The sequence below is a fragment of the Poeciliopsis prolifica genome, unplaced genomic scaffold (genome assembly GCF_027474105.1).
Source record: "Poeciliopsis prolifica strain line A6 unplaced genomic scaffold, Auburn_PproV2 SCAFFOLD014, whole genome shotgun sequence".
In the NCBI taxonomy this organism is placed as follows: Eukaryota; Metazoa; Chordata; class Actinopteri; order Cyprinodontiformes; family Poeciliidae; genus Poeciliopsis; species Poeciliopsis prolifica.
The window spans coordinates 6,077,544-6,100,069 of NW_026562389.1; the positions used below are offsets into that span (position 1 = coordinate 6,077,544).

At 36.3% G+C, this 22,526-nt stretch overlaps 1 protein-coding gene across 1 annotated transcript in view; it reads left to right on the plus strand.

The window, feature by feature from the left end:
• Positions 1–10,143, plus strand: part of aacs (acetoacetyl-CoA synthetase) — a 33,733-nt gene extending 23,590 nt beyond the window's left edge. The window contains exons 12-18 of the mRNA XM_055039802.1: positions 790–912; positions 5,624–5,737; positions 6,479–6,604; positions 6,721–6,790; positions 7,418–7,476; positions 7,666–7,868; positions 7,979–10,143. Coding sequence (XP_054895777.1) covers positions 790–912; positions 5,624–5,737; positions 6,479–6,604; positions 6,721–6,790; positions 7,418–7,476; positions 7,666–7,868; positions 7,979–8,116 — 833 coding nt within the window. The 3' untranslated portion in view covers positions 8,117–10,143. The remainder of the gene's footprint in view (positions 1–789; positions 913–5,623; positions 5,738–6,478; positions 6,605–6,720; positions 6,791–7,417; positions 7,477–7,665; positions 7,869–7,978) is intronic.
• Positions 10,144–22,526: the final 12,383 nt, after the last annotated feature.

Sequence of the window (22,526 nt, forward strand, 5' to 3'; positions counted from 1 at the left end):
TTGTTTTGTCATCACAATAGTATTTCAATTTCCTTTTTTTGCAAAAACACAAATTAGTCTGTAGGTGGAGTTTAATGAATGGGTGAAAAAGAAGAAATTTCACAAACCTGTAACCAGGTTAATTTGGAAATTAATATTACGACATACCTAAACAGATTTTACTGAACCTGCTGTGCTCATGTGAAGTAGAAACCTCCCATTTTACAGCATCAGGTTGAATACATGCTTGTGATCTTTTAGTGGACAACTGATGAAGATTATTGTGTGACCTGATGCTGAGATTTAAGCTTCAGGGGAGCTAATTGCAGAAATTACAGACAAATTATTGTTTTAAGATTACTAATGTCAGGCTGTTCCATCACTTTTTATCATAGATAGCATGATAGAAGGACAACAGTAGTAACAACCAATATATGCAGAATGCCATCTGTAAAATCCGTGTATCAGAAGCAAAGAATTTACTGTACAATTCAGGTACAAAACTTGGGAAGGGTTATTCAGAAAGTTTTAGAAGACCTTCAGAAAGTGTGGACATCTATTGATTAACACCACTTTAAAAGGTTATCAAAAGTTTGGGTCTTTGGAAAGAGAAGAAATGAGGTGTTGTATAAAACTTTTGTACATTACTTAACATGCTGTAAAATTACCTGACAAATTTCAATAATTTCAGAAACAATGTACTAATCTGTGTTCATTCTGTTTGAAAATTAAAAGAGCAACTATTTCAGAAGCAGTTGTTAAAACGTTTTTGTACTTTAAAAAAAAAAAAGTAACCTTCCTCTCTCTCAGCGGAATCGCATGACCTTCAGTCTCTTCATACCATACTATCCACTGGATCGCCACTCAAACCTCAGAGCTACGACTACGTCTATCGCTGCATCAAAAGCACCGTGCTGCTGGGCTCCATCTCAGGTAAACAAACTATGTTAACTCTAGACAGATGGAGATTTGAGTTTTCCACAAAAAGGAAAACAAGCTTTGGTCTTTCAATCATCTCCTCTTTACTTTTTCTCATCGCTCTACTTCTCTTTCTGTCTTCATATGTGGTCAGATTCTTTCTTGTTCAACTAAATTCTTCTTTATGGTCAAAGTATCTAGAAAGGATCTGTAGAGAGATGCAAAAAGGCTGATACTGAGACCTGTGAAATAGCTGAAATACAGCTTATAAATATTCTAGCTGTATGTTACAATGTAAATATGTGGATATATTTTTGTAATGAGTAAAAGCTGAACTTGTAGAGAAAAAAAGAGTAATGAATTCTTCTGGTTTAGAATCTCTAAACAGCCATTTATATGACAAACATGCACTGAAATACAATTTGACAAGAGTAATAGGCTATAATTTGTAATCCTCTGAAAGAAAATGTGAAATTTTCTTCTGCAGAAGAAATGGTTATCAAGTTCTAATAACTGCAGCCAAATATTCAAAGATTTAGGTATATTGCAGGTGAAAATCTCACAAAAGACGACTGCTGGTTCACCCCCTTTTCTGCCTTGTCGAGCAGAAAATAAGGAGCGAGACTTTGGGTGAGGAGTCTCAATAAGTGTTGCAGAGGCACTGAACGAGAACCAACATTAAGCAGAAATGAAAAATGTAGAAAAGTTGATTTAAAACATCCACTAATTTCAAACCTTCCACTTGAGAGATTTCCAATGTTCAGTAATTTGGGATTTTGTGAAACCTCCAGGATCAGAATTTATTAAGATGATATGTTGGATACGGCTTATTCTCCACTTTCGTTCAAGTGAGTTATAAAGCTACAGCAAAGCAAGTAGTCGGAATAAAATATGCCATTCTTCTAAAGAACTGTTAAATAGGAAGGATGGTCAGATTAAATGTGGCGTAGTTTTGCCTTCTTTAAGAAGCTGATTGATCTCAAGTTATAAACTCAGTTTCAAAACTAAAAACTGGTTTGTAGCACGGCTCAGCATTCTTTTGTGATGCAAAATTAGCAACAAAGCATATGTGACACTAACACAAAGGGCTGGCGCAAACAAAGAAAATTTCAGCAAGATAATATATATATAACTGCGTCTTCGTCACAGCACAGTCATGCACCGAAAAACTCACACACAGCCTCTCTCAGCCTCCTTTGTGATTTTGACAGGTCAATAGAATGCTATCTGTCTATTTCAGTGAGTCCTGAAACGTTTAACATTTAGCAGAGGCTGGGTGACTGACATCGAATGCACATCAGCATATACACCCACACTTATGTACGCACATATTCACATGCACCCCGACGAACACACAAGCTCCCGTTGACATGCAAGACGAGAGAGTGGACATGGGCGTCGACCCGAGTGCCAATCATTAAACGGAAATGTTGAAAGGCAAAGAGCAGAACTGTACACAACAAGCACGACTGGAGTTATTTTTCATAACTTTCATCATGCTTGTTATCACATATTTGAAAAGTGCTATTAGAGATTTTGACTATTTTTTGATACAGTCTTTTCCGAAATCTAACTCTAAGTAATTTACAAATAGACCATGATGTTTACTTTGTAATTGTTAAGAAAGAAGCATGTTTATTCAAGGATTTTTTAAATTCCTGCTCCATTTTCACAGTGTAAGACTGTGTTTGTGAACTGCTGGTGTTCATAATGGGCCTTATGTTACTAATTAAGCAGCTTCTAAAGACAGTTTGTCTCAATTGTACATATTTAGAGTTAATAGGGTAAAAAGAAAACATTGAATCCACACAAAATTAAAAGGATTTTTTATTTAAAAACAGTCACTTTCTTTCCACTTAACTATTGTTTATGACTTTCTGTTGATCTGCCACATGAGAACCAAAACATGTATATTGTTGTTTGACATTGTAACAATAAAATGGGATAACCTTCTTGAAAAAGTACTTGCAAGGTGTAATGAATTGTGTTTTATGAAAAAGGTCTGATTATGCATAATCATTATACTGAAATTAAACTGCCTGTTCAGTCTTTTGACTTGAATCTATCTTAGAAAAATTACCTGAAGTTTGGTCAAGCAGGTCATTTTTAGAGAGTTTAAATATTATTTCACAATCTAAATTGTTATACTGACGAATAATATCATGGATTCATCATTTCAGAGTGAGATTTTGTTCTCCGTGTTAATGTGGGTTTGTTAATCGGAAAAACTGGTCCCCTTGTCGCCAAGGGCATCAGCAGGCTGCAGCCCTCTTGGCTGCCAACCGCCCTAACCTTGACCCCCGAGGTCAACAACTCCGTTGGTGTGTGTGTGTGTGCGCATGTGTGATAGGACTTATCACAGCATATGTGCCACTGTGACCACTGCCTGGTGGCATATGTGAAGGGCCGCTGTGTAGATTTCACCCTGTGCCACTGTGTGTCGACTCCAGAATATATATACAGACTTTGCAAGCAGTTGTTTGAAGCTTGTGGATATTTTATTTGCATTATGAACCATTTTCTCAAAGATGCTGTGTATTTTAGGGTGTTTGCGTGTGTTTGTGTGTGTCCCTGCCAGCATGAACGTGGCTTTCTCCTCACTGGGTGGTTTTAACACTGTCACTGCTGGATTCCCTGGATTCTAATGTACCTCCGTCTGACTGCCCATATGTCGCCTCTCTGCTCCCCTTTTACTCTATCTCCTTCAGGGACTGCTTGTTTCTGCAAGTTGTTTGAATCTGTGACTTTCACAATATGCTTTCTTTGTACAATCTACTTTTTAAAAAAATCAAAAGCAAAACATGAATGCAGCCGAAGATTAAAAATGGTGGTTGATACGTTGGTTTGTGGCAGTTGGCGGCTTTGTCTGGCCCTGAAATGTCCCAGAGGATGTTCAAAGCCTTTACACCTCCACATACACACACATTCATAGTGAAAAAACACCAACTGAAGAGTGCTGCTTGGAGCATAAGATCAATGTGACAAGCTAGCTTCTTGTTTATACACACAATCTTTGCACAAGGAATGGCACGGGAAGCATCCCAAGAAAGCCACAGCGACTTTTGCTTTTAAATATACTTCTCTGTGTATTTGCTTGCATGTTTGTGCTCACCTATGCAGATGAGAGTAACAATAAGATAATTGTCTATCTTCCCACTATAAGTGTGTTTGTGTGTAATCAGAAGACAATGTTTCCTCTTTCTCCAGGGAGCCAATTAAAGCTCAATAAAGAACCTGGCAGACAGACACAGAGACTGAGTGTAAAGAACGGATCGAAAAGGAAGAAAAAGAGAAAGAGAGGGAGGAGCAATAGAAGGGCAGAAAGCGAGGGTACAAGATGGATGGATGTAGCCTGTGATACAGAGAGGAGCGACGCAGGGAGGTAGAGAGCGAACAATGGGAGGGGAGATGAATAGAGTGTGTCAGGAATAGTTGATGATTGGAGGCTAGAAAGAGATAAATAGGTATCTGTATGTATGCGAGTGTGTGTGTCATCGTGACAGTTTTAGGAAGGTGTTGGAAAGGAGAACTCCTAAATAGGTCAGCGGAGGTGGAGCAGTGCGCTAACACCGCCAGTTTGCGGTAGCAGTTCCAGACAGATGCTACGACAAATTGAAGTAATGTCCCCGGCCCAGTGGTCTCTGGAGACACAGAGATGCTGCTGTAAGCTTCAGGTACAGTAGCTTGTGTGAATCAGAGCAGCAAACAGGAGCAAAAGTTTAAAAAAATAAATTACTAATTTAACTTGATGTTTGGCGTGGGACAGTCACTGGTGGCAAGTTACACCAAGATCTAAAAAAAAAAAAAGTTAGTTTCAAAAGTGCTAAAAAGTTGTCACTCTGTTCCTGCTGGGAGGAGATGTCAGAAAATACTTTTTTTTTTGTCCTCATTTGTGCTTGGGGCAAATAGTGACACAGCAATGACCTCTTACTCCACATTGCTGGTCAGCTGGCTGAACAAAAGCTTTTTTTTCTTGCTTGCAAAAATTATTACACTTTTTTTTTTCCAAAACCAACATCATAACAAAGCAACCAAGGGTAAACTTTTTTAAAGCAGCCTGTAAGCTACAAGCAGCATATCTATAAACCAGATGATGGTGGGTTTACAGAAAGCTTAGCTAATTAACCAGCTACCATCAGCTTGTTAAACTTCTGTTTCTCTTTGATGAGCAGAAGGTATAATTTACTGTGGAACACACTTTGAAGCACCAGCAAAGCAGAGAAAATGTATGATTTAATGATTTAAATCTAAATTGATGATGTTATCACCAACACTTCCAATAGTTTAGTAATCTGTGTTGTGGGTTTATGAATAACCTCTGATTTTGTTTTAAGTCAAAGCAATCTGATCATAGTACACATATTGGACAACAATTGCATTGTAAAAACTTCAAACCTGTGAAACTATGTAATTTTTACTCAGTTTTTCCAGACCTTTAGCATCTTATGCACTTCCATGCCTCCTTGAGCTGAATTTGAAGTAACTCTGATAGATTGGTACTATAATGGTTAAGAAAACATAAAACTTTCGATAAAGAAAGGTCAAGAGTTTGACTTTTCTAAATCCGAACCTCAATAAAACAGTTGTGTTCAGTCAGAAAACATATATGAAGAATATTCAGTGAAAAGTGAGAAGACGAGTAGTGAAATAAATCTACTGCTACAAAATAAACACAACTTGTGACAATTTTTCATTAACAGCTGTTTGTCTTTATATCTCTCCCCAGGTGGGACTGATATAGTTTCGTGTTTCATGGGCCAAAACCCAACGGTTCCAGTGTACCGGGGCGAGATCCAGTCACGAAACCTCGGCATGGCTGTGGAAGCCTGGAGTACTGAGGGTAAGACGATGTGGACATGTTTGGTGTGGGAGAATCTCCCAGTAAATGAATGGCTTTCTTTAGCCAGGTTTAGCAGCTGTTCAATAGCTGTAGGAAAGCTGCAATATCGATGAAAATGAATAGTAAGCACATTTATTTCTCATGAGATGCCCTTGAACTTCTAATTTGCTTTTGAAGCACAACAGCAAACTCAATTTTTAAGAAGATTTAATTTGAGGAGAACCTTATGTGCATCATAGATTAATAAGTTATGAAAGTATATGTCAACTAATAAAATATGAGGTAGAGTGAAATCAACTTTCCCTGGAGAAATGCCGTTACAAATAATTGGGAAACAGTATTTCTAATGGCAATGCATCAAATACAAGTTTTTTTTCTTGTAGTAGTTTGTTGGGAGTTTTGAAAGTCCTTTATATTTTTTCATTGATTTTAGCCCATCATTCCCCAGCTCCTTTCTGCAGGCTGTTTCTGCCACCTCAAAGGAAAGTGGACTTGGGGATCATTTGAAGCCGTTCAGCCTGGGATTATTTCAGTCAGTGTTTAAGGCTTTAACCCTTTCCTGCGGGCGGTTAGGGCTGTGTAGAATCACACAGTGTTCTAGGTGGTGTGATGGACGTATTCTGCTGCTGTGCACAACTATTAATTACTGCTCAGTTAATTTATCTTTAGTATTTGTTGCAGTACAAGCGCTAAAATGTTACTGATGAAAAATGTGATTTTGTGTGTGTTGGTTATCACCAGGTAAGCCAGTTTGGGGCGAGAGCGGTGAACTTGTCTGCCTGAAGCCAATCCCCTGCCAACCCACTCACTTCTGGAATGATGAGAATGGGAGCAAGTACCACAAAGCTTACTTTTCTACATTTCCTGGTAAACACACAATAAACATTCAAATAAGAAAACCCATGTCAGATAATCAGTTTTTATGTGATACATTTGAGTATGTAATGGTAAAAGTGATGGTTTTGATTGTTGCTGTGCTTCAGGTGTGTGGGCCCATGGAGATTATTGCAAAATCAACCCAAAGACAGGAGGCATCGTCATGCTTGGGAGAAGGTCAGTCGTTTCACCATTTTGCTCACAGAAGATCAGTTATAGTAAATATTGAAACCACGTATTTTTTTATCACTGTAATTTCTTTATTTAAGCAATGCAGCTGAAGATGTTTTTATTTGTATTATCAGTTATTACAGAGAATAAAGTCAGGTTTTGATGCTTTTCCGACTACAGTTTGTATTCAACTCAAGTTATTTAAATAGAACCAATTCATAGCAAATACCAGGCAAACATTCCTAATTCATTTTGAAGGACATATTTGGTGCAATACCACTGTAGTCACGATCAATAGTATTTTTAAATTTATTGATGTTTATTGGTGCTCACATGGAACAAACAGTGAGAAAAAAAATGTAAAAACAATTACAGTTTTTTTGTTATCTCAATAAATAAATGTTTTATCATAAATTACTTTTCCCTGACAACAATAATCAACCATTTCTAACTTCGTATGAGACATTACTGCTATTTTTCTGCATTACTGCAGAAAAATTCACCATTTTGAATTGTTTATGGAAGAAGCTAGTGGAAAAAAACCTTTCTTTTAGCTTTGCATATTTCACTTTTTGCTCTTTGTGGTAGTGGTATATGTATAGCACACATATTAAACCTGTGATTGTACTGCAGCGATGGCACACTGAATCCCAACGGAGTTCGCTTTGGGAGCTCAGAGATCTACAACATCGGTGAGTTTTAAGGACAGGCAAAAAGGAGGGCAAAATCATTGTTATGATAATTATTAAGCTAAGATCCTCTTTTAGTTCTTAGGAGCAAAAGAAAACAATTGTCTAAAAATGAAATTCTTCCCACCTCCTGTCTCTTATGCTCTTCTCATTTTGTATTTCCGTCTTCTTCTTTGCTTTTCTTTCTTGCAGTGGAGGCTTTCGAGGAAGTGTCAGACAGTCTTTGTGTGCCCCAGTACAATGCAGATGGAGAGGAAAGAGTTATTTTGTTCTTAAAGATGGCTCCTGGAAAGCCCTTCCATCCGGAGCTGGTGACAAAGATTAAAGGAGCCATCAGAAAAGCTTTGTCTTCCCGACACATTCCTGCCTTGCTCCTGGAGACAAAAGACATTCCCGTAAGAGATTTTGAATATCAGTCAGATATGTATAAAACTATCAGATCGTGTTAAAGACAGCAAGAGTCAGCTGCCGCTCGAATGACAGCCTTTGCTTCCCCTCTTGGCAGTACACCATCAGTGGGAAGAAGGTGGAGGTTGCTGTGAAGCAGATCATTGCTGGCCGGGAGGTTGCACAGAGAGGAGCGTTCTCCAACCCTGACTCACTGGACCTCTACAAGAACATTCCTGAGCTGCAAAACTATTAGACATACATGACTGAGGAGAGACTCTACAAACATCAATTTTCATAAAACTGTGTTGGTAGAGGGAGGGATGGCGGAAAATGGAGGTACTCTGGGATTTATGGTTAGCAGAAATGGGAACAACTGTTTTTAAAATATTAAGGTATTACATCATTGCGTAATAAGCTGATGGTACAATGCAGAGAGACTTTACACCATGAGGTACACTGGTTGATAGGCAAGCTTTTAATTCTGTCTTTATGCCGCTGCTCATACTGTGTCAAGCTGTTTAAATAAATGTTAACAGAATTAAACTCTGGCTGTATTGCTATGTGCAGTCGGCTTATCCCGTAAAGCTTGCTATGAAAACTTTAAGCGCAGCATTAAGTGTTTGCGTTCACAGTTTGATCATCATCCTTTAAAGAATCTCATCTCTCTACAGTTCCCATCTCTACCCCTGATGCTGCTTCAGAGAAGCTTTAGGAATAAAACCTGGGAAGGTGTGCAGAAAAATACTCATAAGCTTCCTTTCATGCCAGCAGATCATTGTTCTGTGGTGTGCATTGCTTTATTGATGTATGTGTGTGTGTATATGCACAAGCATATTAATAAGACAACTAATGTATATTTTTGAAAGATGAACTTGTGTTTATAATTATGCATTCAAATTTAACCGTCTAAACATAACCAAAGGTTGGGATTCTGTTTGGATCTTGCATGAAATGTCAAAGTTTACTAAAGATAATTAGGAATCCTGGATGCACTCACAGCACTGCCTGTTTTTCACATCTCTTTATATGGTTACATTGAAATCTTTTCTGACCTCGGTTGGTTCAGTGTTTCTTCCTACTTGAATATTGTTCTGTTTTTTTCAATATTGATATGGAAGTTTTCCTTAAGGGAATTTTCTTTTTGTGCATTTGATCTTCATTTCTTATGCCCATTGCAAAAGCATTCACCTTTTTTTCTCCGTCTCATTTTCATCACAAACCTAAATGTATTTTATTGGGGTTTTGTTAAAAGATCCATGCAAAGTGGTGCATAAAGTGGGCAAAATGATACATAATTTTTAAAATGATGCATTATGACATATCCATTATGTTTGAAACAAAACTGTAGCACTGCTTTTTGTTGGACTTTCATCTGGAAGCCTCTTGTGCATTTCCACCAGCTTGGCACCTTTATTATCGGTCATGTACAAAATAGCCCAAGTTTGGTCAGAATTAATGGAAATCTTGTCATATTCTCAAATGTATGTAGGTCTGGTGCTTTGACTGGGCCATTGTTTTGCTGCCCTTAAGATTTCCTTCCACAAATGTTTGATTTTTAGCTCCATCGTGTTTACTGTCCCTCATGTGGGTTCGGGAATAGTCTTATAACTATTTGTATTGTATTCTCTAAACCATCTGTATTCTCTTGAACTTCAGAATGACAAGGTACTTTCTCTTGATTTACACATTTGAATCAAGAAGTGGTCATATTGTGACCAAATGTGAAACTTTAATGGCACTATGGTTTTGATCAAAATTGATCTGCATTTCTGTACAGGTAATTTTTTTTTGTTCTTGTTGTAGTGATTATCTACAACATCATATGTGTCATAGCTGTTTAAATGTTGTTTCTCTTTAATAGATGTTAAATTTTTTTACACAGGGAAAATGTATTTATTCAAAGCCTTTTTTGGTATGGGTTGGAGATCTGATGAATGAACTGAAACAGCTTTGCTTGTTTGCAGTATAAAGTAGAAAAAACTGGCAGTCACTGGAAATGTGCCTGACATAAATGTGAATTTTTGACATTTCACAGACAGGGAGCGTTTTATAACATTCACATGTTTTCTGATTGTCCCAGTACTCTGTGGTAGGTGGCTTGAATGCAAATAATTTGTGTTTCTGCTCTTCATCACTAACATATTTTCAAATTAATTTAATTTTTCACAGGAGTCCTGTAAAATGAAACAGTATCCCCATACCAGTGTTTCATTGACGGTTTGTGATGTTATTTTGTTCTGTTTAAATAAATAAATATTGGTTCTTTCATGGACAAAAGGATCAGAGATTGCAGGTTCCCATTTTACTACATGCATCGGTGTTTAAGTCAGTACTGAAAGCAAAAAGATTAAAATTATTGTTCTTTATAATACTTCTATTCCTTTGTAAGCTCACGTTTAGTTAATTAGCTATAGTTTTCTGAGTTAAATGAACATAAACTGGATTAGTGAACGGATAGTTTTTTTTTTTAGTCTAATCAAATCATATGTATTTATGAAGGATACTAAAAAAGGGAGCGATTGACAAAAGTGCTGTACAAGAGAATAAGTAAAACATTAAACTATTTTAATGTTTAATTTGAAGATTTGGTTTCCATGCTGACTTTGAAGGAGCTCTAAACTTGATGTCTTACTAAGATGTCAAGGACAAAAAAGGAAGAAAAAGTCCAAGACATGCAGAAATTTCTTCTTGTTTTTGCACCTTAAGCTAAACCTCAAACATATTTTTTATGTAATTGGGAACTATGTAGAAGTCTAGTTTGACTTAGGAGTTGCTTCCCTGTGTATTTGCTAATTAATGCTAATTTTTAAGTTTTAACCAAGACTTTCTTAACTGTTTGTATCAATATTTTCAGTTTGGTTCCAGTTTATGATAAATGGAGTATCCCTTAATCACATCAGCAAATCCTTGCTCATCACACTGATACCGGATGATTGGTGTTGTCGTTTAAGTTTGCAGTTAATGATGAAGCTTTGGGATGAAGGTAAAAGACAGATGGATTGATCCAGGAAAAGTTTCTCTGCGTGAGTGTTGAGTCCTTTCTCGTGAAAGCCACTCATTTTGATCGATGGCTCTTTAAAAAGTAAACTAGGCAGTTTTGAAGATTCCTGTAACCTTTATAGGCTAAGTGTGAACGCTCAGACCTGTCAGTCAATCTGATTTGGAAAGAAAAAGACAAAAATAGAAAGGATTTGGAAGTCTTGGTTGCTATCATTTTGTAGAAAAAAAGGAGTGCAGAAAGAGAATGACAGGGGGTCTGGATTTCAGAGTTGAGTGCTTTGCGAAAACGACTGGTGACAAGCTAAAGTGTTTGCCAAATTCACAAATAACCATCAGTGATAACAACCTTTTTAGCTGTTTTTCTCTCAGTCACATTCATCGGTTCAACCAGAGGGAACAACAAAGCAGAAAAATATAACAATGGCTTCATTTTGTACTTGACTGATAATTCAGTTTTGATGGTACTACTTTAAAAAATAAATTAAAACCACTCAGATTAATGACACACCTGTTTTAATGATTCACACGTTTTGCTTTTGTTGGTTATGTACTAGACTGTCTGCATCCAATGCCTTTACTCCTCGCTCCCCAGTTCCCAGCATCATTACCTTTGTCTCTCCTTTGTGTTTGCTCCTGAGGCCTTTCTTAAAACCCTGTTTTTTGCCTCCTCTTCTCTTCTCTCTTTTTCATTCGACCCTTGACCCTGAAATCGATTGCAGAGCAATATCTTGGAGGATTTAAAAAAAAAAAAAATCCACATTGCAAAGATGCAGCTTGGGCAAAATGGCCAGTTGTTTCCTCTACACACTGTTTTGCCTTTAATTGCATGAAATGATTCGGTAAGTCAACATTGCAAAAATAAATGATTTAAATGTCTGAGTCATCCAGAGGTTGCAAAATAGTTCAAACTGAGACTGAAATAAGATTTACTGCCTGTAGTAATGCTTAAAGCCTCGCCAAAAACAATTAGATTTAGGAACAGACTTAGACTTTGTCAGCCTGCAGCTAGCTATCTTTTAATGAGAATAATTTCACTGTAGCTCTGACTGGACAGCATGTTCAGGGACTTGTCCTGGTAGAAGGCTACTGAGAAATAGCATCCATACAGCATCATGCTGCCACCACCAAAAATTAAGAACTTTATAAAGTATATATCCTTAAAAATGATCTGTTACTTGTGTTGATCTATTTTTAAAAATTCAACTAACATACATTAAAGTTTGGAGTTTTAGTTATGAACACCTTTGCAAGACTCCAAATATTTATGCCTGCTTTTCTGCATAAAAACAGAAGTGGGTGGTATCAGTGATTGTGACAAAAGCACATAGATTTTTTATATGAATTTTCACATATAACTTTTAAAAAATGTGAAAAAAATTGTTCCTCAGGCCTTCATAAAGACATTGTTGTAGTTTTTATGTCATGTTGAAGGCAACGTTGATACCCCAAATAAACACAAAATAAAATGTTATTCTTAATGTAACTGTTCTCAGGAAGTTATGTCACTATTTTCAGCCTTAAACAGAAGGAATGCTGTTTTAATAGCTAAAAATAAACAAATACATGCAAACACCTCCACGGTCGGCTTCCTTTATCAAACTGCCACAGAGGGAAAACAGGGCAACAGAAAACTTCGAAGGGGGAAAGAAAAGGAAAATTAGATGCCATGGAGGAAGAAAGGACTCCTAATAATCAGCTAGAGACAGGTAAGGAAAGGAGCTTAGAAACTAGAAGTCAAACCAAACCGAAGGCAAAGAAGAGAGAGAGAATTGAAACTGACAGAGATAAAGCTTTTTCTGAAGTCACACATGTAAGCCACCCAGGCTGAATGCCATGAACATTTTTATAGTCCTCCAATTCCACCCGTCAATCAGTCTCGCTCTCTTTGCTCTGCTGTTTTTTTTCTGTGGGATTGCTCAAACGTAGGTGGCTTCTTTGTCCACACAACCAATTCTCTTCTCTTCACTACTGAAGCATGATTTTTATTACTTGAGTAAAATATGTGTCTTTGCACAAATTCTCTGTTACAGCTCCAGGAGACATTATTGACTTTCTAATGTTTCCAATTAAATCACTTGAAGCACTTGGTCTTTTGCAGAGTAAAGCCAGGAGATGCATCAATTGAAAGGTGCTGGTGAAGCTGTTATGCAGTGTCATCACAGGCTGGGATTAGTTCAGTGAAAGTAAAATGTGTCTGTTTGGAAAAAGCAAAATCATTGCTTGAAGAATTGCACTTGAACATGTCAGCCAGAAATGTGTAATTTCCTCCTCGCTCACGGAAGCGGCATCAGTTTAAAAGTCACCAATGGAGTTAGGTTCAAGAAAAGCTCAAAAATTATCTCAAAATCTTAAAGGGATCATTTAAAGTGGAAGCACTTGCTATTTTATATATAATTCATGCAAACAGTCTTTAAAAACAAGATTCTCAAACTTAACATCTTAGTAAGTCCAATATCTTTAAACTATTTTAAAAAATTCAATTATAGTTGGCAATATTTTTTAGCTTGTTGTGTTATATCATGGAAGCTGCTCGTATTGTTTCTTCGCTATTTCCTGTCTTTGGCATTTTGATTAATTCATGCCCTTTTCAGGTAGAAGATTTTGCATTTTGCCCATTTGGATTCACTTCCCTCCTGTTTCCTGCAATCTACCTATAATCTAACACAAGACTGTATGATTAAATGACTGTAATAATATCTACCAGCAGGAGGTTGTTCAGACCTAATTTGGTTGGATCAGGTGGGTAAAATTCTGTCATATTTCATAGAATTCAACTGTGTGAATGTTACTGAAGGAGGTACTTGCCCCAAATTTTTAGCACAATCCTGCAACCATAAAACAAATATTTAGGAAGAAAATGCTAATAGCAGGCTTAAAGCTGCTTTTAGACACACATCCTGTAAAAGATCAGAGAGTTATTAATGCATAAAATGGATACCTGATACCCAAAAAATGAGCCATCACAAGAAGCACCTTTAACTGTACTTTCCAAGGAAGTTTTTAGTCCTTGTGGTTCAGGTGATCAAACAAAGCTTTAAATCTCAACAGCTGCTTTGAGTTTGAACACCTGAAATTGGTGCAGTTTAAGTTTTGTCAGAATCGGATCACTGACTTCAAAGATTTAGTGTTTGATTGTGAGACAGACACAGCTGGATGCATTTGACGCAGACAGATGGAAACGCGGATGGATCGATGATTGAGAGGAACATGAGATGGGAAGAACAGAAGGCACTGTTGTAGAAATGTCTTTCTGCTACAGAAAGGTGGAAAAATTGAGTTCTGTTGACATCAAAGTTTCTTGTAAAGTAACTAGAATGAAACTAAATGTAAAAGAAAAACATTAAATACAGCTTTTCAACTTTTACAAATTTGTCTTCAAATTTTATGATTTGTAATGCTTCTTCCGGATATCTTGTGTAAACTGCTGAACCTGTTATTGTGTCAATTGACACAAAATTTGAATGAAAGACTCCAGAACAATATTCTTTTATTTTGTATTCAGCTTGCCTAAATTGTCAGGTTGAACTTCTAGTAAGTGCATCTAACATGAATATGTACAATAAGGGACACACTAAAGAAATTAAACTCTCACAGGCCTCTTAGTTAAATCCACCTCTTTAAATGCCTGTTAACATAAACAAATCAGCCAATCAGATGGCATTAAATGCATTTGGCCTCCAGACATGACTGGGTTTTAAACTGAACATAAGAACATGGAAGACAGAGGATTTAAGTGACTTTCAACAAGACATGGTGCCAGATGGGCAGCATGAATATTTCACAAACTACTAATCTGCTGGGATTGTCATGAACAAACATCTCTTGGGTTTACAGAAAATAATTTGAAAAGAAGAAAATATCCTGTGAGAAACTGTTATGTGGGCTATAGTAACATCTATGTACACAAAAACATGTCAAACATTGAGGACACTTCATACCAGCTAAGGACATGAAACACTATATCTGTGAAATTGGACAATGACAAATAATAATAATACAACTTTGCTTGTTCTAATGAGTCTGGGTTGTCACTGGGAGGCTCAGAATTTGGCATATGCAATATGAACATATGGACAATGCTGGTTCTTATCAACATGTCAGGATGATGTTGATGTCATAATTTTGTCGAGAATATTATCTTGGCACAGTTTGGACCTCCTGATAAAAAGAAACAAGAACTCCTTAAACATGAAACATATTACTTGATTAACTCACATTTTAATTTAAGGAGGTCATGACAAAGTGGATCAAATCACAATGAAAAAAACTCAAAGCTGAGTTAAAGACTTATATACGTCACAGAAGAAACCCAAATATGATCAGATTTGATGCTGGGCATGTCGGGAAGAGTTTTAAAGTGGTGAGTCTAACATAATAAAGTGAAAGTTCTCCACGCAAAATGACTATAAATTATTTAAATAATAAAAGAATTGTTAAAAAAAAAAGAGAGAAAGAGAGAAGACAGACTAAGATAGCATGGGAAGTTTAAAGTGGGAACTTTTGATTGTTCTGCTGTGAATGCAGAAGATATTGAGCTGTATTTTAAAGCATATTAGAGTGGAGTAAATGAAGCAAGAAAGAGAATTAAAGTTTAATCTGCTCAGCTGAGCTCAATATCCCACTTACGAAAATAAACAAAAACGATTAAACCCAAAGAGAGAGATTCTTCTTACCTAGGTTTCTGAGAAAAAAACAAAACAAAAAAAAACTAAGCCAATCAAGACACCTTCCACTACTTACGAATGATCCAGTAAGTCTGTGATTTCTGTTCATTAATTGTATCACAATGATTTTTCCCACGGTCAGGTCTTTTATCTGGATTGATCTGTGTCCTTGACTGCAGAAACACATTCACAGAGAGATACAACAGGTGAAAATAAATGCTTTATGCACATGGGCTCACTTGTAGTTTCCCTTTCTATTTCTGTTGATCCGGGTCAGAGGATTACATGAGGATAAAATGTGTGTGTTGTTCACATTTTCACATTCACACATGCAAAGAAGAAAAAAAACGTTATCAGGAGAACTGGATTACACAGGGATAAGGATTGACACTTGATATTGACCCAGAGACTAAACACACACACACCTACACTTTATATTCACCCACCTGCACAAACACAAACCCACTAGCATGGCGACAAGTATGTGTCTGCTCTTATCTGCCCTTTTTCATTTGTGACTGTTCAGATCTTTTTTCAGGGTGAATACCCACTACAGGTCTGTTACTAGTTGTGTTGTCAGCCGCTTGCAGAATAGTGTTGCTTAAAAAAAGTTGTTTAAAAACTTTTGAAGAATATCAAGAATTATGCTTTCTGGTCTTTTTTAGTTAAAAGCTTACTCATTCCTGTCTAAATGGCACATCTACGTCTCAAGGTACAGATGTCTGAAAGTTTAAATCGCATAGTTAGAGACAATAATTAGTCAATGACATCCTGGTTCATCATCTCCTTTGTTCCCAGTCACATTATTTCTGGTGCTGCTGCTTTACAAGTTGATCTACATGTTTTCTATCCATATTTGACCATTGGTTTGAGCATAAAAATGCTGAAGCTGCCTACAAAATGTACACGATGTATCATGTGATCTATAAAGAAGATAAATATTCAGATTTTGTGCCATTTCTGTGATAGACACGTGTGTATAAGCGTGACATGAATGACAAATAATACATGGCTTTCAAAAATCATTCAATTCTAGCAACATTTGTTTTGGACTGAAATATGGCTACAAATTCCCAGTTTAAGTGCCATCAAATGTTTTTTATTAAGGGCCAAGACTTCTGCTAACCTTAACTTTGGAGTTTTGTTTAAATGTGCTACATCTTGTGCACATCTGGTTTGTGCATTTCTGTCCATACAGTCAGCGCAGTGGGAGTCTAAAATCAAATTTCCTGGACCACTGGTGTATTTCGTATATTTATTTGATCATACATGTGCACTTTGCTTTTTGCTATAGGGTTTGTGCTTCAGAACAGCCTTTTTTCCTCTTGGTGTTTTATTGATCTCACAAACACAAAAACATGATCTCCATCACTGAAGAAAATCCGGTACATTTAATGCTTTGAGACTTTTTGCAATAGGCAGGGAAACTATAGGATGATTAGAGGTTTGAGTATGATAGATGTATTTATTTAAGACATAGCTGTGGGAAGAGCCCCACCTTGAATTGTGGATCAATCTCAAACTCTATATGAGAGATTAAAGTGGGTTAAGAATGGCTTTTCCTTTCTCAGTAAGTCCTATAAACATATTTATCAACTAAGATAATGCTACTGCAGAAAGAGAATTATTTAAGACTTTGTAAAACAGAAATGTTCCATATCCATAAAGTCCTAATGTAATCTTTTCATAAATTTCATGCATAAAATAAGAAACAAAATTGGATTTAGGAATTACGACTGATTACTGTCAAATCTGTGATCAGCTGTTTCCTTGTTTCTGTTTATACTCATAAACCTTTCAATATGTCCAATTATTACAAAACAGCTAAAGTTTACTTAGAGAAAGCAAAAGGGGGAAAATAAATTTTTGTTTTGTTACTAGTTATCTCACTGAAGCCATCTACCTCACACATCTTGAGTTTATATCGTCAATGAACTGCTGTGAATTTATCCTCACCCTCCTCTGGCTGGGATTTCACTCAAGGCCATTCACTCCACACATCTTTCCAAAAACTGGGCATAGAAACGAGTCTAATTGGCCCAAAAATAGCCAAGGGGACTAGGTTGGATATAGATGGATAAAAAAAGAGAATGGCAGAGGGCTGCTAACAAGAGCTTTTAGAAAAGGTTTAAGGTTTTTACAGGAATTTAATGTTCAACTCCAGTGTTTCCATGCCTGAGGGAAAGAGTGTTATATCTGTCCTCCTTTACTCGGTGTCATAGATTGTATATTCTTAGTACTAGACTGTAGCTGTGCAAAAATAAGGCAAATAAGAAAAGACAAATTTGTAGCTGTCATAAAAAATTTAATGCTTCCTTTCAAGCATTAAAACTGACAATAAACTGAACTTCAGAGCCCACAGAAAACAAATTAATGTAATTAAACTAAGCTTTTCTCGTAATTTTTTTCCACAGGTCTAATTCTTGTAGTTATAAAGAGCTCTTTTATTTGATATGAAATGATGGTTTGCTTGTTTTAAATTGCACTTGGTTTTTTTGGTATCATTACCTTTCAGCTACTACTGCAGAGTGATTTACCATATTTTTGACAACTTCAAACTCGTTTCTTTGCCGCTTTTTATAGAAATGACTCAATGATAAAACATAGAGCTCTGTAGAAAATAGCTTAGTGTTCAAAATATATGAATGTGACAACAGAAAACAAGACAGCCTCTCAATGTTTTCTTTGCCTTCCACAAAACCCTGGCAGTGATTTTAGTTCTGGCTTTATTTTTTGTTTTTCCACAATAACATTTTCTTAATTGCCAATCCATCATATGGTGTTGTGGATTGTTCCAAATTCCCAATACTTATAAACACAACTGCTCCAATGGCTGTTCAGCAGCAGTTGTTGCAGTTTGATGGACAGCCAAGTGATTTACTAAGTTTTCCTCCTGCCCTCTTGCCAGCATTTGAGAAGTCAGGCGGCTGATGGTATTTTAGCTGTAACTATGAGGTGAAACTGTCAACAAGTCATGTTATCTCGTGTTGTGACAATAACCATTGCCACTTAAGTTTATAACTAACACTCCACAGGAGTGTTCTGAAGAATCATTTGTTCTTTATTCCCTGTGTACAGGAGCAGGAACATAAAAAAAAAACATCTGCAGACATATCCATCACATCAGGAAGTAAACAACTGAATCTACAGACTCCTGTAAACTGCCTCACTGTTGAATACTGATGATGTTGAATTTTGTCTTTAATCCTACAAAGTCTGGTATATCATGTCATCATTACTTTGTATCCATTTCTATTAATTTCATTTATTTATTTCATATTTTGTGTTTTGGTTATCAAAACATCTTGTCTGAATTTGAAAAGCCCTAAACTCACTTCACTTCCTTTTGGTTCTTCTGTTTTGTCACACCTGGTCTGTGTTTGCTAATTGTTTATCGCCTGTTTTTTTCTGCTATGACCGTCTCTCCTTTAGTTTTCTGCGAAGTTTGTTGTTTCTGTCTCTTTCTTGCTTTGATGTACATGTCTACTGGAGTTTGGAGTCAATATCACTTCAGAGTTTATGTTGCAAAGTAAGCTCATATTTTTTTTTGCTTAGGGTTTAATCAAATATTTTCTTTCTCACTGAAAAAAAATTGGATTATGTTACTTAGGTTTAAAAGTCATATAATCTAATAAACTTTCCACTGTTACTTTCATATAAAAAATTCTACTGTTGTGTTTTATCAACAGATCATGTAATCTATTCTTTAAAATGGTGACCTGGTGAATGGATGGGACCCTGAGAGAGTTTTAAGGTAGGTTCCCTTATACACTTAAATATTTAAACACATTTATTCAAGTGGAGCTTCTTGCTGCCTGCTTTTGGGTCCAGTCTTGCCACTCAGGACAAACTCTGACTCCATTACAAGATGATTGGTGCAGTTCTGTATTCTCTAATTATGCTTTTGTCCCTGCTAGCTTTAGCTGTGTTGTTTCTCCTTAACAATGTATCTTCATTGCTACTTAAATTAAAAGTCATGATCCTAATATTTTTGCACCTGGAATAGAAGCCCTGAGATAATGTTTTGTCAAAACTTGTGGTAAAACTTTCTAGATAAAGTTGCGTATCATATGATACAACCTTTATAAATAGTTTGATAAAATTTTGCCAACTGACTACTTATTGATTAATTTACTGAATCCTGGCTCTGACTAACAAACTGAACTAAGAGACTGGAAGAACTAGATGATGAAATGATCCTGCTGTCAATTTATCCAATCACATCTCATCAGCTCATTAATCAACTAAATTGTTTTCTGCAACAAACAAGCTCTGAAACTACATGCATCTAATTAGAGTGGCAAATGCTTCCTGAAGTCTCCTAACAAAGATTGATGTTCGTGCATCCAGCCCCATGCACCCATGAAGCCGATTTGTATATCTAATTCATTTCTGTGTTGTTTGTGGAAGGGTGTGTTGGAAAAGGTTACATAAATGTTTGTGAGTTAAGTTTGTTGAGAGGGGGAAAGATTATCCAGGAAAATAAAAAAGTTGGAAATCTTTTACTTTGGTGTCTCTAATTATCTGTTAAATGTTACCTTTTGCAAAGAATCTTACCATTTATTCCCATTCTTCACTGGATTTATGCGATTGTCCCAAACAAAGTAGAGAATCATTGTGAAGAAGGAAATTGATTACACTTCTGACATTTAAAATTTTCTCAATACAAAGCTGCAAAGAGCAGTTTGCTTTTGAATTTTGCCATCTTGACTCAAAATATTATCCAGGTCAATTTTATTGTAGTTAAAGGACACCTGGAGGTCTTTGGGGCTTGTTTACAATTGTTAGTTATTTTGGCTCTGACTGAATATTTGTCTGCTTTCTTTCAGTTTAGTCTTTATCATTACAGTTTCATTTACTGCAATTAAATTGCACAACTGGATTCCATTTTACTATTTAAGGAGACTTGTAAGAGCAATTGTCTGCACTGACTTTTTAAGGGTTCCAGAGTAATGAGTAAGATGGCATGTCTTAAAAATGAAGGCCACCTCAAGCCAATGAGTTGTGCTGTTTTCTGTTGAGATTAACCTTTAGTTGTTTTTCTTTTTCTGTGCTGATTTCCTGCTATACTCTGAAACACAAGTACCCTGCATGTCCCTGAGGTACTTCACAAGGAGTACAAACCCGCAAACCCACTCTAGACAAAATGTCCTGTCCCAGGAGTGTGTGTTTCCTGTGGAGTAGGCTTACACAAGGCAGCAACCACACTTCTATACAATGTTTCCCCCTTACACACATTAATGTTCACTGAATATTCATTGCAAGCTGTTGCATTCCTGGTCTGAGTCCAAATCTTAGCGAGCGCGCGTGTATGTGTTTAGAATACATGTATAAATTAATTGGTAAATCTATAAATCCTAAATTCCCACACTTTTACCTCATTCATTTCTTTTGTTTCTGATCAAATGAAGAAATACTAATGAATTTTTTTTTATTATTTTATTCCCAAGTATGTATTCTAAGCATCTATTCCCTAAAATGCCAAGGTACTCAAAAGCACCAATTCTGCCTTGGGATACTGCATCCACATTTTTTTCATCTTGGCTTTTTCTTTTATTCTTGGAAACAAACGTGTCCATCATGCAACTGTCTGCATATGGATGCATCTCTGAAGAATTTAAATGGGAGACAAACCACAGTTTGTGTTTGTCATTCTACATGATCAATATTTGTGTGTGTGACAGAGACCATTCATGCGTGTCATGAAAAGACCATCCAGTTGGCTTCAGCTGGCAGCTTGCCTACGTCAGCTGTAGTGGTTTACCAACTCTTACCGAAGGATTAGCAGCTCAATCTAAGCCTGGCTAGAAGCCTTGTCAGAGCAAACTTGCTGGGTCTACATAACAGTTGGAGCAGTGGAAAGATTTTTACTCCAGCAAATGTTTTGACAAAAAAGAAAACCTAATAATTCCTTGAACTTGTTTCTTTAAATTCATGGTAAAAGTGAATGAAGATGGGGCTGAAAATGAAAGTTGAGAGGTGCTTGATATTTTAGTGACATGGTAAAATGCAGTATTAAAGAATAAGAATACAATCAAAAGTAAAATTTTCAAAGAAATATTCAGTCATTCAAGAAACCATTTAAAAAAATTTAATATATGGTCTGAGCTTATGGCCAGTTTAAAAGCAGCAACTGCAAGAAAGAAGTCAACAATTGAACAATGCTTATGAAAAATAGATTTAATGTGTTGTCACAATTTAATCCTATTTTGCAAACAGTTCAAGCCATTTTATCTCCATTTGACAAAAACATTTTCTCTTTTTAATTTGTGTTTTTTATTTATCTGGTTGTGCTCAAAGTCCTTTAACTGTCTCTCAGATTGTTTCTCAGATTAAAAACAGATGGCATGCATCTTCAGCGGTGCTGCGTCTTGCATAATTCTAACCCGACATACAAACATACTTTTCCAATAGAGCCCAGTCAAGAAAAATAAGCTAAAAGCTACAAAGCTTTTAGCTGTCTTAAATCATCTGCAGTACCTGTAGAATAATTTGGCCAATCCAGTTCGTTTTACACACCCCTCTATCCAAGGTAGTCCTCTGAAAGGAAATTTTGATTTCAGTTAATTTCTTTTTCATAAATCTTAACTTCAAAGTCCCTGTTCAGTGTAGAAGAATAAGTTGAGGACTGACCAACTTAAATTATTTTGCAGCAGAAACTGTGCTGGATCACAAGCTGAGAATCTGATCCAAACTTCAGCATCATTAGCCAACTCACAGGTTGGTTTTGTAACAGATACCAGGGTTGCTGCCAGAGCTGCTGCCAGGGCAGCAGATGCTAAAATTTCTGAAAACGGTATAAAACTGGGTGAAATGAGGCTAGAAATGTCTGCTTCACAGATCCTTCTGAACTTTAATCTGTTAAACATTCTCCACAACTTGTTGCCTTTCTGTCATTAAGTATTTTTGTCAATTTAATTTTGTCATGCGATACAGTACACTTAATTATTTATGTTTTTTTTTAACAGTTTCAATCCCTAAATCTGTACACGGTTTCTC